At 39.4% G+C, this 19646-nt stretch overlaps 1 protein-coding gene across 5 annotated transcripts in view; it reads left to right on the forward strand.

The window, feature by feature from the left end:
- Nucleotides 1–220: 220 nt before the first annotated feature.
- LOC131041906 (IMP-specific 5'-nucleotidase 1) overlaps nucleotides 221–19646 on the forward strand; it is a 117537-nt gene continuing 98111 nt past the window's right edge. For all 5 annotated transcript variants that reach the window (XM_057975144.2, XM_057975146.2, XM_057975145.2 and 2 more), the window contains exon 1: nucleotides 221–888. In XM_057975144.2, coding sequence (XP_057831127.2) covers nucleotides 409–888 — 480 coding nt within the window. In that variant the 5' untranslated portion in view covers nucleotides 221–408. The remainder of the gene's footprint in view (nucleotides 889–19646) is intronic.

The raw sequence follows: 19646 nt of genomic DNA on the forward strand, positions 1-19646 counted from the left end.
ATATATTCCTCTAAAATATAGCTATGCTAGTATATACTTCCTAAATTCTAGTGTGATTCTCTACGTAAAGTCCCAAGTTATATTTATAGAAAAATGGCCGTCAAATGTCCAGTCCGTCAAGAATGTTCGCCACCCTCGCCAATGAAAAGGACACTTTTTACATTGAAAAAGGCTTGACGTCACCGTCAACAAAGTATATCCGTAGAATTTCGAGCGCGTCAAGTGAAACCTTTAGTGAGATTTTGTGCAGTCGCTTTGATAATGAACCATATAACAACATTATCAGTAACTTCGAAAAAATAAAAACCATTATCAGTAACTTAAGAAAAACAGAAAAGAAAAGACTATGATAAAGGGTTTAAGCCAAAGCAGAGTAGGCAAGCCCGATAGTAAAGAAATCTAAAAACTATGATAGCAAATACTGGTTTAGTATGCATTAATTCCACTGTATTAAACCCCAATAGCTTATCCCCACTCTTTCACCATGTGAACGCCTGCCCAGGGGCTTTGCAGGGCCATCATCACGTCCGGGGTTCGATTCCCGGGAAGAATGTGGCCAGCATGTGCTGCTCGGCTCCTCCTTCGGCGACAGCTGTCGTTGCTGCCGACTCAGACCAGCGCCTCGTTGCCGACGTGGAGGATGGTAATGCTGATGTGGATGGCGATGGCGATGGCTCGTCTAAAGCGGGAGCGGCGAGTGGTGAATCGGAGGGCGGGAGATTGCGATGGAACATGCTGCTGAGCACCGAGGCCCTGGGAGATGCTCACTTGTTAAGGGCGGGTAGTGTGACGGATGCTCATGTGCTGAGAAGGAAGGGGCGGTTGAAGGAACAGGATGGACTTATTGAGTTTGTTGTTTCTATGCACAACACACATTCGCCCTCTGAGGTTTTTCATCTTTTCATCTCACCAGACATTTGTAATGTTTTCTTTGGAAATATATACAATTTTAGGTTTATTTTGTTATATTTTAATGAAGTAGATTATATTTACATTTAAAAAAAAAATAAAAAAATCTATCTTCAAAAAATAGTGTATGCAATGAAATTATGTTCTAAACCCACACACATAAGACAAGAGAATGAAGAATAGTATAGAATAACTTTTAACATCTATGAGATAAAAAATAGTCTATGGGACAGCCAACCAGACCAATCAAGCCTTCTACCTTTCATTTCTTCTCCTTTTCAAAGTGATAATGCAATCTGAAAAACGAAACAACCATCCAAAGCTTCGCTCCATTCCCCTAACCTCCTCCCACCCCTAAAAACAGTTGATCATGGTAACATAATGTCATGATCAACATGATAGCAAGGGGAAAAAACTGCAAGAACTATAAAGCCTATAGATGGAAACAGGTCCCTGTAATCAGGGTGACCCCAGCTTCTGTCAGACGAGTACTTTTCATCACCTATTCCCTCCCAGCAAGGGAGATCCTTTTCCAAGTACTTTTCGTCATTCTTGTTCCCCAACTAGTGAGAGCATTTTCTTCGTTTCCTTCTGGCTGAGTAGCAGGGACTTAAGCATCTTGATTGCCATCATTTTGAATATTCCAGCATTGAGATGAGATAACTAGATTTAACTAGGAAATTTGTCCTACCCTTGGGGCAGAGTGCACCTGCATTGCAGAGAGGATATTGAGGAGGAATGGCCACTTTTTGGCGGCTCTGGCAGTAGTGCTAGGAGAAGCTAAAGCAGCCATGCCTTTGGTCCTGTTAGGTTGACACATTGCAAGGGCATAGCTAGAGTTGAATGTACCACAGTACATGGGGCATTATGTGCCACCTTTAGGGCCACTTTGTTGGCCTAGAATTGGATTTGCATTAATACATTGGAAATCACCGAAGTCTTGGTGTGATAGAGAAGTTGATATCACAGAATTTTGATTAAAAATAGCTGAATTCCTATCTTTGCAAATGTAAAAATAATATCTCAAAGTTTGAAAGTATGCCAAGTTGAGCAAATTTATTAGAGAAATGAGCTCCATCCCCTAGCAGAACATTACACCAAGTAAAAGGTTTGGTCTACAGGGTTAGAAAAAATCATGAATTCAAGACCAAATAACTTTTTCACAGGTCAAAAACCAAAACAACTGCTCAATAATTGTTCATTCTCAAATTAACTGTTAAACATATTTGGCATAAACCATCCATGGATGAAGCCAATAAAGAATCATCTTAGGGGGTAGAAATTGTGATACTCTTAGAGGCTTCGTATCTTGGATAAATTATCAATGGATGAAGGCAATAAATATAAATCTTGGTTTTAGAGTTTACAGTATTTTTAAGACTTGAAACTTTGGATGAAGTTGAATATTGAACTTGCACGAAATGGTTTACTACTGAAATCCAAATTTAGACGTACTTTGCTAAACTCCTTTAACTTGAACTTACCAAAAAAATTAATTGAAGCTTGGGAAATCTTATTGCATTTTTACTTTAATATATCGAGGAATTCTTTATAACATTATCATTATGTAAATTACCTTATTCCATCTTTTGAAACTAGCCCTATAATTTGATTCCATTTTTAAATTGTCTTGCTCCAAAGTATTTTTGTATCGAAAGAATCAACTATCAAAATAATATTCTTGTTGTTTCAAACGATATGTAATGACCCCTTTTGTAAATGCCCTAGTTTTTGCCCTAAAATCACAATTCCAAGTAAAGCAAGAAATGAAATAGAGTTAGTGATATCATTTACCAATTTAAATTGTTGAACAAGGGAGATTGTAGGGTCAGGAACATTAGTTTAGTCATATGATATATCTAATTCATTATCAGAGTTCAATCATAGGGGAGTTAGGATAAGAGGCATGATAGGGTGCCTGAAGCGATCCTCTACCCTAGGCCCAAGAACGGATATACCATCCCTCTTGGCCTTATGTGGCTCTTTTGCTATCCATATGAGGGGGTGTACCTAGTGAGGTGTCCTATAGAGGCTCCCCCTCTTCTTTGCCCCCCTTATTCTCCTCCCTATGACGTGGGTTCCTCAATCCAATAGTCAACCATAGTAGAGGTTTGAGGCAAAACTACAATAGGGTGTCCAGAACATCCTTCCCTTCTAAGCCCAAGGGTGGGGCACTCCTTGCATCTCCTTGGCCTCATGGGACCATTGGTAATCCACCATGAGGTCGCGTGCTTAGAAGAGGACCTCATAACTATTTCCCCTCCTTGTGTTCCCTCCCTATCCCTATCATGGTTGTTTGCAGCATTTAAACAAATATATGAGCAATCCATATTATTATCTAAATCCTATATACAAGAGATCATATAATTCTAAAGTCATTCAAATCTGCTGAAGCATACCAAATACTAATTATTGCATAAATCTGCTGACGGCTTTATATAAGTCTGATTTGCTGATATACGCAGGTATATATCAGAATTCGTTCATCCTTTCCAATGAAGTGATTCTCCATATATATATACCCCGAGAAGGGATGAAGAGTCACCACTTTCTCAAGGTATGCCTCTTTGGAAGAGTCACAACTCTTCCTCTTAATTGCTGGCTTAAACTTAGTTATTATTTTAATTATCTCTTTCTTAAATGAAATTGCTGCCCTTTTAGATTAATCATAATCACTACTTATACTAATTGCTGCCTTTGTGAATTCGCTGCTCTTCTGAATATGACATCTGCTTAGTAACCAGAGGCTGCTCTCTCTAATAATTATTTTCTTCTTTTAATCTTAATGCTTCCCCCATCCTTATCTTACCTTCCTTTTATACCCCATCGTACCTCTCGTTGAAGGGAGGCAATCTTTCAAGAAGTCGGCCTTCATAAGATTGTTAATTTCCAATATTAAAACTTGGGTGCTAATCAGAAAGTCGGCCAAGAGTAAAAATGGATTAATTCTGTTTTCAATATAGTGGATCACACCTGAAGGAGAGAGAGGTCGGCCCTTGCTATTAGTTTGTTTTAATTATTATCATTTTTCTTTATCTTGGTTGGGCTTCAACAGGTAATTACTGCTTTCCTTATTTATAATCCCCTTATTGCCCCTAAGTCTGCCTCTCAGAAGAATATCGCTCAAGCATTATTTATATGAACACATTTTCTGATTTATTCTCAGTTCAGGGGCATGACACGATATCCATCATTGGCTGATCTCCTCACTTGAATAGGATTTTGTTACCACTTGATTTTGTTGCCAAATTACTATTGTTTTTATTGCTTCATCAATATGTATATAAGTAGATGTATAGCCATGCATAATGTATATACGTGTACGTACATGTATATGAAAATTTTGGCAACTTAAATATGTGTATAAAATAATTGACCAAGAGGGTAACAATCTAGACATAGGTTAAACCAATTTACGCTAGGTCTAGGTCTAATCACAAGGGTTGACATAGGTCACCGACACTTACTTGAAGTGACACAAGATGAAACAAGCCTTACTTGACCACAAGACTACTTGATGTACGTGTGACAATCTAGACGGCAACGCTTTCCTGTTCCCATGTTTGTATTCCTCTCTTCAGTGATGCTCTCCCTCTCTTTTGGGAGGGCGGGGTGGATTGTCCTACATCCAACTTAGAACCACGACTCTAGTTAGCCCATAACATATAATCATCTTCGATACATTGAAGACAAAAAATAAATCCCATGCCAATAATCATTAAAGATGAGCATTTCATTCACTTAAGCTCCTTTAAAATCAACCATCTGTACATAGATTCATCACAAAATACCATGCAAATAAAAAGCATCAATAGTATCATAAGGACTGTTAAGGAGGAATGTAACAACACTACATTGGTGAAGTAAAACTCATGGGACAAAATAAGCCACTGGCAATCATGACCATATAATATGGGCATATTCACCAAGTATTTGAGTGCTTGGTGGTTAGTAAAGAAAATGGATGGGGTGGCCAACTGGTATTACCTAAACTCTTGCAAGGCATATACTATTGTTCTTGTCTCACGATCTATGTTGGTATGGTTTTGTTTTGTTGTGTTCAACTTCCTGCACCCAAAATAAATTGGGTGATCCAAATTATCCTTTCTAGGTTGCACAAGCACCACTGTAATTGCAGCCTAGAGGCATCGTCACATGAAATTGGGTTGACCAATCTAGAAATTGCAGGCAATGGGTAATTGCTGATTTCTCCTCTGAGTTCTTTGATGATATGTTTTTTATGCACTTCAAATACAGAATAAAATACTTTCAGGTAAACAAATTGTGGTAAACTCGGTCATATGAAGAAGTTATGCAGAAAGTGGTTGGCTGATCACAAATCCAACCAGGGAGGATCTCACCAACAAGTTCATGTCTTAGAGCATTTAGAGGAGAAGGGGGTGGCCTTCCATGCATTTATGGTGAAATGACCTGCAGATTATGTCAAGTCTTTTGTAGGGTAGTGTTGACGTGTATTTTATACACAATCATACACAGAATAAAATATCAATAGGCATCTTATCCTCTCTTGAGAAAATAGTCTCTAACTGCTGAAGATCTGCAAAAAGGATCAGTTAGGTAGACTCCAAGGTTCTTTTAGTAGGGTCTCTACGTGTGGACAAGCTTTTTTAGTGGTATGATGTGATTTGCTGTTTCCTCCAAGGGGTCTTACGCATTCTAAAGCTCGAAGATTTTACTAAACTAAAAAAGGAACTTTCAAAAAAAAAACAAAAGAATAGGGTTTAAAGAGGTCTAATCTAGCCTAACCCTATGAATGACTTAGTATGGACGAGATTTGGCAAGACTCAACCAACTTCAATTTTGCCATAAGATAACAACTCAATTGAAATTAGTGCGATCTTCTAAGGTAATATAATGGTATTCAATGCATCAAAGATCAAGGACACTACTACGAAGGTACATATCCAAGACACAATGATAATTGAAGATTAAGGACTCAAAGTATTCTCCAGTCGACCACGCAAGGCGTTCCTACAATCAGCAAGAAGCTAGTGGTTTGGATTACGAATCCTACCAAATATCAAATCTCACACTTAGTCTTTCAAATTAACAAACTACTTCGATTGAGCACGATTCAAGTGTATCAAACAACCATGAAGATAACTCAAGAAATTTGCAACAAAACACCATAACTTCAATATTTTATTGATTTCCAAGTCATCATGTACAACAATTGCTTGAATTTCTCTCTTCAAGACTCAATCTTGCTACAAAATAAAATTGCTTCTAACTCTAATCTCTCTTACATCAACTATTGACTATTATCTGACTATTACTCTATTATCTATTATCCATTGAAATGAAAAATGGGGGTATAAATAGCATCCCCAGTTACAATGAAAGGTCCAGATTGAAAGTAAATCAACGGACAAGATCATGACACCTAAACCCTAATTAGGGTTTGTTACAAATGACCTCCTTTTTACTGAACAATATTGAATACATAGCCAAATATTAAATTTGGCACAAAAACCTAGGAGGTATCAACCAATGAGAAATAAGATGTCATGTCATCTGTAACAACCTTTCATCTAGAATCTTATTCCCTTTCCAATTCTCTTTCTTAGCATATGCAATGAATTTTGTCACGATTCCTTCGATTTCTGTGATTGGAATCTCGGGAAGATTCTTGATACTCTCTTCTAAGTGGATGACCTGATCGAATGCATCTAGAAGAGCTGCGTCCCAAGTAGGTTCAAGTTCCTTCGTTCTATCAATCAGGAGCATGGTGGCATACATCTGATCATACTGTTCATCTGTAACATCTGCGTCCTTGCAAAAGATGATCTTGATTCTATCCTTAAATTCCTGCATATCCACATCTGTCTCGACCTCGATCCTTCTGCCAAGAATGGTACGAAGTACCTCAAATACTCTGTCCTGGATCGGATTGATCACCTCCTCAACTTGACCACATCTAACACTGATGTCCTCGAAGAGAACACTCTTTATATGGAGTAAGGTTGACCACTGAAATAAACTGTGAGAATCACCTTCCAAGATCCTCTCCTGCGCTAAAATTCTTCTGGATGTATGTCTTATTACTTTCAAGACAGGGATGATAACGTCCTTGGTATGGGCAAATGCAGCTACTGTTACCATCAATCTGTGGATTATCTCAAGAACTTGGATAGCCTGATGAATAATCTTCGTCATCCTTGTAACAAACTCTATGGCCACTGTATGAGATCTATCCATCCAACTACATGTACACTGGACCAGGTTCCTGAATCTTTCTGCTTCATTGATCGATTGAAGGGGTAATGCCTGCACTGGTGATCTAACTGGATCCTGACGTCCCAAAGGTTCATTGATGTGACTGAAATATGTCCTCCATGCACCGACCTCTCTCTCAAGCTTTCTATTCTTTTCCACTTCTTCTCTAAGCTTGTCCTTTAATGCCTCAAATGTGTCGGTAGCATCATCCATTGTCTGCTCTGCTGTGGATGGCCCTAACTCAATAGTCTGTATATCATAATCCTCTGCTGGGATCTCACCCTCATATTTGTCTGCTGCCGGTGTAGCTATCTGCAGTTTTCTGGATCCAGTCTCATCTCGAATCATCTTGGACATCTTTGCAGCCTTCTTCTTCTCTGTTATCACATGTGAACGTCCAACAAGGCTCTCTAAATCAATTGCACTGTCCTCGTCCTCTACTACGATCACCTTGGTTAATCTTTCCTTCAACCAATCTGGAATATTCGATCTTGTCTCTTGAACTTGAATTTCTTTATGTACTATTTCTTCTTCTCTAGGAGGAGATGTCATTTCATTATCTTCATCTAAATCATAGTCTTGGAGAGATCCATCTGATGAAACATGCTGTGCCTGTCCTTCCTCCTGCCTGTCATTCTGTACCATAGACTCCATGGACTCTTCTATTCGAATTGTTCTATTCTCTGGTCTGGAAGAAGTACCTGGTGTTTGATCTTTGTTGGCACCTTGCTTTTTCTGGGAAGGCTCTTTCTTTTCTGATCTTTCCTTCCTCTTCGAACTTCTCGGATGGAGATTGCCCTCACTGGCACATCGAAGGTTACCTTCACCTGAATTCCTAGGATTAGGATTGCCTTCACTCACACTTGCTCCACCTTCGGCTGGTTTCTCTTCCAAAGTAAAAGACATAGCTATGCCTTGTTCTCTCAACTTCTGATGCTGAACGTCTACCCATCTGCGAGTACAAGACAAGACTGGTGCCATCAAAGCATCTAAATCCACGACCTCAGGCTCATTCCAATTCAAACTCATTGTTTTGCTTTCTCTATCATAGGAAGATTGGATGTGCCTGCCATTGTCCTGAGCTTGGTCGGCCACTCTGTAAATCCTGCATTTCCTGATGAAATCCAAAGGCAATCTAGAATGTATCTTTCGTTTCACTTCAAGATCATCTAGGAGGTTCATCATAAAATCTTCAATTTGGTGCTCATGTTTAAATCTTCTACCGACCGTCTCCTCTAAATGTCCATGTGGATCAAAACTATTTCTCCAAGCAAAAGATGAAAAAGAATACAAGGCTAACTCCTTCTCTGCGTCATCCATGGCTAAGACATTAGGACATACCTCAACTGAATTACCCAAAATAATAGGTACCTGAACTCCATTCTGATGTCTGTGTCTGAATGCCTTCACATATGCTGCCAACTGCCTTGTTACCTCAAGTAACACAATTCTGTCTGTCGGATACCTCGGCAACATGTATGGAGGTAAAGGACATCCATGCACTCTAATGTAAGTGAACTTGGGAAACTGAATGAACCAAGCACCGTACCTCTTGATGAATTCCTGGGCATCCTGAGATAATCTATTGTGAATCCCTCCTTGCAACGTCCTTGTGATGTTCATCGTGAAAGTATCATTAACTAACTTATAGTTTTTCCCTGGCGGATGATGCAAGTAGGCATAGGATTCACAAGCTCTGACCTCACCGGGTCCTCTTCCAATCACTCCTCTGTGAGGTAGTCCTGCGTACTCAACACTCCTGATCAAAGCATAGATGACATATGAACTCATGTGGAAGGACTTAGTAGCCCTGAGTCTCCTCAACTGTACGTCTAAGCAATGGCTAATTATCCTAGCCCAATGTATCGTACCCTTTCCTTGAACAATCACCTGGATGAAGTAAAACATCCACTTCTCGAAATAGAAGGCATGAGGGGCTCCTGTAACTCGGTTGAGCATAGTAATCAAATCTCTGTACTCCTCCTGGAAATCAATCCGGTGCGGTGTGTTCGGTACCTTGCTTAGACGGGGACGACTCTTGAGTAGCCAGTTCTTGTTGATTATGCTTAAGCAAGCATCTGGATCATCATCGTACACTGATCTGGCTCCTTCAATGCTCTTGTATATCATGTCCCTGTGCTCTGGAAGATGGAAAGCTTCACCTATAGCTTCCTCTGAAAGGTACGCCAAAGTGTTTCCCTCATTGGACACAATTGTCCTGGACTGTGGATTGTAGTGACGGGCACACTCGATCATCAACTCGTGGCACTGAATAGCTGGAGGAAAACCGGCCGCCTTGATGATGCCACTCTCTATTATTCTCCGGGCGACAGGTGATGGCTTGCCAATGTAAGGGACCTCTCGAAACTTCTTCGTGCTGAAGTTCCCCAAGTTTGTATCTCCAATGTTGCTCCACTTCGACACGATCTTGGTCTCCACTTCTTCGGTCTTCTGATCTTCTTTCATGAGAGCTGAGCGGCTGGTGGATGCTCCCGCCTTCGGGGTCGCCATACCTACACAACATTTCATTATAAGGACTAGATTTTGCAATAAATAACATAGATTAGAGAGAGAATTTTTTAGGAAACGTCATGATAAGTCTCTAGAGTTATCATTTCCTAAAAAACTACGACGATTGAGCTAAGAGATTCAAAATTCAAAACCTCAAAATTTAAAATATGACGATCAACAAATAAAGCAATAAAATCAAATCGCCATACCTCAATAGAGAGCTAGCTCTAGAATGCAAAAAGACAAAAGATCGCCTAGGCAAAATTGATGTATAAATGATCTTCAAAGTTATCTCCTCAAAAGATCAACTTCGCCACCTTTGGATTGAACGTGATCTTCAAATATCGCCTCTGGTGTGGTCTTCCAATTCGCTCAAATGAAGTATCGCACCACCTTTGATGTAATAGCGCCACCTTGGATTTGAATGGAATTCGCACCCCACACTTCGCACTTCCTTCCTTCTCCTTAATTCGCATGTAGAGGGATAAAAATAATGATGTGAAAACAATAGTTTTCACCCTCCATATATAGCGCTTGCACCTCTCCATGCCCTTAGGCCGACTTGGAGATAAAACAATTTTTAAAATGATTTTTAAATTAAATAGCAAGGCCGACCTCCATATATGAGCGCTCCAATTCGATTTTTTATTAATTAATTAATGATTAATTAAATGCCTTTCGTTTTAATTTATAAATTTCGATTTTTAATAAAGGCAAAATAATTAATAAATGACCAACGCCATACTAAATGCTAATTTAAATAGGATTTTCAATTTTATCGAACTTAGCATTTAAGGAAAATTTGAAATGTTTATTTGGCGCCAAAATTATGAAAACGAAAGGGACGTACCTCATCGCCCTGGTCCCTTGGAGAGGGACAGGAGCGATCCATGATTTTGTCATGTTTTCAACGTTCATCTCCTTCCTTTCCACGTTCAATATCGATCATTTTGATGGGTCCTTCGAATTTGATTGCCTTGCATGTGCGCATAAGTGCCTTTGGGTGTTCATCGCCCTGGTCCTTGTCTAAAGGACAGGAGCGACCTCCATGTTTTCACGTAGACCTCGCATTTTTGATCTTCGATCCTTCATTGTAGAGCGAATAACATCTTTGTTCGTTCCTTCTATGCTCGTTCCATTTGTTTGCATGTGGTGTTTGGACATTTAGAGGGATCATCGCCCTTGTCCCTTGGAGAGGGACAGGAGCGATCCATGTCTTTCTCCATAATCTTAGCAACTTTAAACTTCAATCTTCGTTGTGATGTCTTCCAAACGCCGTCCTTTACCTTGTTCATCCTCGCCTTGCCTTGACTGTGAAGGATTATGAGTGCTTTTGATGGGATCGCCTTGGTCCTTGTCCAAAGGACAGGAGCGATGTGAGCTTTTTAGCATGTTTGACGATGTTTGGACGTTCAAGACTCTTGCATGTGATCTTCAAACGATGTCTCGAACCTTGTATGATCTTGTGGAGTATTTGACTTGGCATGAACTCGAAACAAAACGAAGAGTCCAAGGCAAATCGCCCTGGTCCCTAGGAGAGGGACAAGAGCGATATGGCCCCTATGTACACCTTGGTGATCATTTTACGTTCAAAATCTTTGTGTATCACCTTCAAAAGGCACCATGGACCCTCTAAGACCTTGCAAACCCTTGATCTTACGTAAATCTTGCATGAAATGGCCAATATATCCAACATCGCCTTGGTCCCTTCCTGAGGGACAGGAGCGATCTAGGTCTTAGGGTGCAAATTTCTTCATTGTGATGACCTTTAAGTGCTTGTGCTCGATGAAGATGCCTTAAGATGTTCTTGCCATCCTTCGTCTTGACTTAGATCGATTTCAAACTTAAGTAAAAGGCAATATAACCATTGTATCGCCCTGGTCCCTTGGAGAGGGACAGGAGCGATCCATCCCTTGTGGCCTTCATTTCATTTCGTCACGCTCCAAATTTATATTCAACGGATTCGTCATGCTCTACTCCATTCATCCATGCCTTGATATCGTCTGCAACTTGGCAAGAAAATTAATTATAACAAAAATCGCTCTGGTCCCTTCCTGAGGGACAGGAGCGAACTGGGCATTTTGGGACCCTTGTGGACGTTTAAAAATCTTCAATTTGTATTCAATGAATTCATCTCACGCTCTTCCTTGCCTTTGGACGTAAACTTGTCTTGATTTTTACCTGGATTTTGCTCAATGAAGGACATCGCTCTGGTCCCTGGGAGAGGGACGGGAGCTATAAGGTACTTCGCCCTGGTCCCTTCCTGAGGGACAGGAGCGAAGTTTGCATTCTGGACCATTCTCCTTTGTGTTAGCACTTCAAATTATATTCATTTGGTAAAGCATCTTCCTTTGGACCTCTTCAAATCATCAAGTCAACGAAATCTCGCAAGGACAAGGCAAAATTTGATTTGTAGCTCCGGTCCTTCACTGAGGGACAGGAGCGATTTTCCTCCTGGAGGCGTTTCGGTGCTCATGAAAATCTTCAATTTATATTCAATGGAAAGATCTCGCCGTTCTCCATCACTTCCAATTTGAAATTCGTCTTGACTCTGCAGGAATAGTGAGATATTTGAAAATGAGCTCCCGTCCTTCACTGAGGGACAGGAGCGATTTTGCTCCTACAGGCCAAAATAACATGATTTTTCACATTTTAACACTTCACAAGGCAAAAACAAATCATTTCCAATGCCCAGGATCAAAAATCAAAAAGGTCAAAATTTAGTCAAAATATTCAATCGGACAAAAATTCACACTTCACTCTCAACACTTAGACAAATTTAAGCTCTGCATCAACATTCCAATTGAACATTAGACCATTCTGGCGAATTCATTGCATTCAAAATTTGCATCCTAGAAAAGGAAGCTCAAAAGCTCTCAAAAAACGACTGGATTTTGGCCTGAAAAGACAAAAATAAAAACCCTAAGGCTTGACCCTAAATCCAGACAACTAACTGACTAACAAAATCCTAAAAACGAAAGCGAAAACGAACGAAAAACAAGCAAAAGAGAGGGGGTCCCCATTTGCGATGGGGCGATGTGTGAAATGGTCACAACAGGTAATTAGTAGAATTACCATTAAGGGAGGGTATTAATGTAATATCGTAATATTGCTATAATGGTCATCTTAGTCGTTTAGTATCTTTTTAGAATGTTTCCTTTCTTGTTTCTGTTTTCGATCATTTCCATTATGGAAAGATCCTCTTGTAATTTTCTATATAAGGAGTGTTCCTCTCCTTTGTTAATTGAACAATCAATTGTTATTTCAGGTAAACCACTTCTTGATCTCATTTGTGTGATTTTCCATGACAAATGGAAATAATATGTTATAAATAAAAATGTTATTGGATCTCCTTTCAATGATTTTTGAAGCCACTTTCATGATTTAATCAATATTTTTAATTTCCATATTATCAAGAGTTCAATCTTTTAAAAGTACGTTTCCTTGTCCATTGCAACATGAACTCTCTTCTTTTACCGTGTCTCCAAATTTTGGGGATGGGGGGATGGCTTTAGTGAATGGCGTTTTTTTTTGAATTTGAGGATGCAAAGAGACGGTAAGGTTGACTTTTAAATAATATATTAAATTAATAATTGAAATTTGGGAATATAAATAGATTAGAAACACTTAACAAAACAGAGGAAGCTGAAATTCTAAAAAGTACAACAACAATTCATTGATTCCATGATCTATCTAATAGCCAATGATTATAGACATCATATGGAACATTATTTGTATTGAGAGATGCTAAAACAAATGTTGCAGCATACATGCTAGTAGGTACATTGAATAACAAGATAAAAATTGGGAGTCATCATCCAATTGATACCTCAAAAAGTGCTCCTCGTCCTCTTCTTCTCTTTTCATCTTTGCCTCCATTCTTTTGGTGAATGCAAAGCAACAATGGGCATGGATTTTAAGTTTTTCTGGCTTGGGAGGCCTTGGTGGGCTCCTTTTCTAATGTGATATTTGTTTTAGAATATTTTTTATTTATTTTTTATGTTTCTGGGGATACCTTGAAGTTTTGGGGATGGCCAATAGACATTGGGATGCCCAAATGATGGCTAGGGTATGCCGAGAAGTCCCCAAAAAGATCTTGTTGTGACCTTTTCACACATCGCTCCACTGCAAATGGGTACCCCCTCTTTCTTGCTTTCGGGTCTTGTGAGTTTAGGGTTTTGGCAGTCAAGTGCCAATTTTGAGCTTCAAATGTCCAAGTATAGTCTTTGGATATGGTTGAGTTTCCAAGTCTTCATGATATGCAAACAATGATAAATCATTAGGTTTTGAAGTCAATAGGATCAAAATGCTGAAAAAGATGTTAAAAATATAGAAAATGTTTTTTAAGTGTCAAGTTGCCTTAGCATGTTAATTTATCTTGCTATGTGTTGAATTTCAATTTGCCTTAGAATTTGAGGGAAAAATGATGGAAAACATTTTTACACTAAGCAATTAAGTGAAAATTCGTAAAGTCCCGATGGAGGACGTTTTTCCAGTCCATTTTGAGCATCAAAGTACCAATCTAATGTTAAGGACAAGTAAAGTCTTGATGGAGGTTGAATTTCCACTCGAGGACTAAGTTTACAAGCAAATGAAGGTGTTAATTGGGAAAGTTTCGATGACTGAAGAATTTCCACTTAGGACAAAACAAAGGAAATCAAGTGTCCCGATGGAGGTTGTTTTTCCACTGGGCTTGCAAGGTAAAAATGTATAAGGAAAATGAAAGTCCTGATGACCCACGTTTTTCCACTTGAAGGAAAAATGACCAAAGTGAAGTGAATTAAGCAAAAATCATGAGTGCTGATGAGGATCGATTTTCCACTTGAGAATAAATGATCAAATGATCCAAAAAAAACATGAATATTGTGTCCTGATGGAAGTCCATTTTCCACTTGGGGCTGATTTACAAACATTTGACCAAATTTAGTTGTCCAAATGAGCATTGATTTCCCCCCAAGGGGCTGGAGATCAAAATTACATAAGATTTTCAAAGACAATCAGTCCTGATGCAAGGCGGATTTCCACTCAAAAGGGAATATCAGAATATGTAATGAAGAGTGAATTAATGATGAAAAACTAAGTCCCAATGACTATCGATTTTCTCCCCCCCTTGCAAAATTGAATGAGTTTTTAAGGCAAAATGAATGCAATCTGAGGAGAATATAGTCCTGATGGAAATCGATTTTCCACCATTTCATTTGGTGGACGAAATAAAGAGAAATGTGGCTTAGTTTTGATGTTCCAATGCATATCGTTTTTCCTCACCTGGCTGATTTAACATGTTATTTGTCCCACATTTGCTGTGTGGTGTAAACAAGAGGTGAAACGCTGAATAAACCACGTCCCAGCATTAAAATAATCATTAAGTTTGCTGATTCGGTTTCAAGTCAGCTAGAAGGAGAAAGGGATCGAGATCACCTAAGATATTAGAAGAGATTGCGCCACCATTAAAGACATATTGCAGCCCAGCTGAAGACGCCATTGCCAGCTGAGGGCACCATTTCCATATCATTTCAAGGGAAATCGCATCCTTTCCAGCCCATGTAAACACAGATTGCATCAGCAATATGAATCGCACAAGTAGAAGAGCAATATACAGCTTATAAATAATGTTTTTCAGACTTTTACACTCAGAAATCAGATTCAAGACAGCGAATTTGATTGCAATATCACTTTAATTTTCTGAGTTGAAGGACATTTTCAGACTTGCAAATCAAAATTGGACCTTTCATAAGTCTGAAAATTAGGTTTCCTTAAGGCAAAATTTCCAGATTTTAATCAAACCCTTTGTATTTTCCAGAATCAGCATTGCATAAGTTTAATTTTCTGATTTTAGAAAGCTAATAAGTCTGAAAATCAATTGAAATAAGAACTTGGGTTAATTCTGGAAAATTATTTGTTCAAGTATGTTGATTTCTAGCTTCATATAGGTACCATGTCAAAAGCAGGGGTAGCTACAAGGAAGACTTGATTGAAGAAAGTATTTAAGGGATATAATCTGAAATCTTAGATATCTTCCAAATGGAAGAAGGTTGGAGACACAGGAAAAAGATGAAATGAAGGATGTATGAAACGAAGAACCAACTGCCTTCTCCCTTAGCAATCAACATAATGAGGAGTGAAATCTACCACGTAGCTGGATTCCCATCAACAATACAATGCAATGAGCTCATGGTTGAGTGTGCCATGCACTACGACCCACAGCCAAGAACAATCCGAACACGAAAGGGGTTGGTGCTTGCATACCTCACCAAGGATTCAGTTAGAGAGGCGTTTGGGATTCCCAATCACCAGGCCATGCAAACAAGAACTATGGAGCATGCCCAAGCTATGTTTGAGTAAGGACCAAATGCATGTATGACGCTCATCAACAATGAGTGGGTTCTTGAAACAAGGCGTCACCATTCCAAGCTACCAAAGAAATTCCCAAGTTCAGATTTCAAAGAAGAATATAGTGACATGATATTTCTACTCAATAGGATCATGGGAGCACCTCAAGGAGCTTTATTTGAGACATGGATATTTTATTTCATTGAGGAGATATCAGCTGGAATAGTAATGATAAATTGGGCCAAGATCATAAGTGATAACTTAGATGTCTACTTGAGGAATTTGGAGAGAACGAAGTCTTTCTACATGACTTCTTACTTAGTCTACATGCTAGCAAGACACATCAAGTACAAATGACTAATATGCAAGGGTGACCTCGGGAACAAGCAAGGACAACATAAGGTGTATGAATGCTATCCGCAACTCCACCTACATGAGAAAGAACAATATAGAAGGGTGAATGATACATTCACCATGTACCTCACACGATTGCTACAAGGTGGAGTACATAAGAGGTTGTCCAAGGAGGCAATGTCATTAGTAGAAAAATATGGATCATGGTTTATTCAATTCCCTACCTTCACATGCCTAAGGATCCAAGGATTTACTTCCGAACCTTATATGTTTCCCAGGTATCCGATTGACAAGATGGTGTTGCTCGAGGTGGTGAGGCAGTTATAAGAGTTTGATTGCATTCAGAAAGAGAATCATAGGCAAGGTATAACCTTTCCTATCACTGTTGGGAAAATGATGGAGATATGCCCCACTGCAACAGCAACAGATATAGCTAATGAAGAATTAGAATTTTTCCATCTCGGAATATACAAGGCAAGGAACCGTTTTGATCCATTCAAGAAGATTTTAATAGCTAAAGGAGAAAAGTTTACACACAAGGTTGACATTGAGGATTACTGGGCAAATATTATAGATGAGTTTGGAGTTAGGAGAAAGATGTGGTCTCGAATGTTAGTGGACTTCATGAGGAAGTGTAACTTCTTCTCAATTCCCGATCAAGTAAAAGATGATGGTAATCATATTCATCCTCAATATGTGAAGGAGAAAGACAAGCTGGTTCCATCACCTGATTGGTCATAGCTTGAAGTAGTAGATTTGAACATTTTGATGAGGGAAGTGAATGATTGCTCTAGAGAATGGGTAGACAAACAAATCAACAAGCTAAGGAGGCAGATTACCACTTTGACCTATGAGAAAATGAAAAGCGAGGAGTCTTCTCTTAATGATGATGAGAGAACTATAAGTGATGTAAGAACAAACAATGATGAAGATGGTCAAGCTCCTAAGAGAAGGAAGGGTATAGATGTGTTGTGACATATTCACACATCGCCCCATTGCAAATGGGGACCCCTACTTTTTTGCTTTCTGGGGTTTGCTTTCTAGGTTTTTTAGGGTTTGTCTGTTAGCCTTTGCTTTTCGAGTGTCGCCAAGGGGATCACTAGGATGGCAGGCTCTGCTTGAGCCAGGGTGAGTCCACGGGGCCCCAGAATTAGGGTTTCTTTGAGAGTCTTCCTTAGGGCCTGGTTTTGCTCTTGTTGCTAATTGTGTCTTGCTTGGTGAGTGAGTATCATCCTTGAAGGTCTGAGCTAGGTCAAGTTGGTGAGTGATGAAGTCTGGAATGTCATCCTGATCTTCAAATGCCCTGAAATTTGGTTGTCTGGAATGTCTTCCTGATCCTGAAATTTGACGAAGTCTGGAAAACTGAAGAATCCTCCAAAAACTAGATTTTGCATTATAACTCCTGGAGGTCCGAAACAACTCTCAAACATCCTGACAGTATATATGGAATATAACTTAAAGTATAAGAAAGATTATACTTAAATGTTATATTCCATACATGAATCCTGACGGAGAGACCAAAATGTCAAATTTCACTCCTGACCCTTCCAAAGGGTCCAAAGCGAATTTCGCTCCTGACCCTTCCAAAGGGTCCAGAGCGAAATTCTCCATAAGACATTCTACATTACCCAAAGTCATGAACTAGCTCATTCCCAGGCATTTGTGAAGGCAAAACACTTATTTGGAGTGAAGAAATGTGAAAATGAAGTCAGGATTTGAGCCCAAGGATGATTTTCGCTCCTGACCCTTCCAAAGGGTCCAGAGCGAAAATCCTTATAAACCTCATTTTCTCCCTTTTTTAGACCAACATTCTAGTTTTGAAGTGATGGAATGTGAAAATGTGAAGGATTTTGGCCTAGAACATGATTTTCGCTTCTGACCCTTCCAAAGGGTCCAGAGCGAAAATCCTTGTAAACCTCATTTTCTTCCTTGGTTTGGTTAACTTTTGGTGTTGTTGCCTTGAAAGGTGGTTGGACGCATGAAAAAATGAAGATTTTTTGCCTAAAGGATGAATTTCGCTCCTGACCCTTCCAAAGGGTCGAGAGTGAAATCCTTATTTTGACCCTCTATTTTGCCTTGAGCACTAGAAGGACCTTGTTTTGAGCTTATTTGGTGGTGGATTGCCTTGATTATGGTGAAAGGAGGTTGGATAAATAAATCAAGTTTGAAGGAGAATTGAGACAATGGAATGTGAAATCAACCTAAATTGGAAATTTCGCTTCTGACCCTTCCAAAGGGTCCAGAGTGAAATTCCTAGATGGCACCCATTTCTTCCTTGTTTAGACCAGGATCTTAGTTTCTAAGGCATATTGTGAAAGTTTGGACATGTTCTTGCCTAAGGAAGTGATTGAAAGCATTGAAATGTGAGGGTTTTTGTCCAAGAATGAAATTTCGCTCCTGACCCTTCCAAAGGGTCTAGAGCGAAATTCTTTATTAACCTTATTTTTTACCTTGTTTGGGCTTAAAACCTTGTTCCTTGGTCTTGGAGGTGAATTGGAGTTGAAAGAATGAAGGAATATGCTAAAAACAAGAATTTCGCTCTTGACCCTTCCAGAGGGTCCAAAGCGAAATTCCTAAAATCCACCTTTTCCTTTCATTTTGTGTCAAGCTAAGCATGGATAAAGATGAATAGAGCTTAGAAGGATCCCTAGGCATGCCTTGGAGTTGATTTTTTGCCATCAACAATGATGATTTTGAGCTAGGATATGAATTTCGCTCCTGACCCTTCCAAAGGGTCCAGAGCGAAATCCAAATGGGTCCTGTCCTTGGCCATGGTCTTGAGCGAATTTCTCCTTTCAGGCCTTCTTGGGGGTCAAACAAGTGTTGTCTTCATGAGGAAGGAGTCCAAAGGTGAGAATCATGGCATAGCAAGCGAAGAAGGAGATGGAATTGTGTCCTAATCTTGAATTTCGCTCTTGACCCTTTTAGAGGGTCCAAAGCGAAATTCCCCAAAACCACCCTTTTTTTCTCAATTTTATGCTAAGTCAAGTGTGGGTCAGGATGGGATAAGATTGGAGAAGTCCTTGAGCAAAACTTTGAGTTGCTAGTGATCTGTGAACATGAAGGAATTGAGCCAAATCAAGAATTTCGCTCGACCCTTCCAAAGGGTCCAGAGCGAAATTCCTAGGATCACCTATTTTCCTTGCAAATCAAGTTAAGTTTTTTGGTTTTTATGGCCTAGATAGGAGTGAGGCGATGTATCCTTGGTCTTGGAGGTGGATTGGAGTTGAGAGAATGAGAAAATAAGCTCAAATCATGAATTTCGCTCCTGACCCTTCCAAAGGGTCCAGAGCAAAATTCCTAAA

Source organism: Cryptomeria japonica, chromosome 1, assembly GCF_030272615.1.
Source record: "Cryptomeria japonica chromosome 1, Sugi_1.0, whole genome shotgun sequence".
Classification (NCBI taxonomy): domain Eukaryota; kingdom Viridiplantae; phylum Streptophyta; class Pinopsida; order Cupressales; family Cupressaceae; genus Cryptomeria; species Cryptomeria japonica.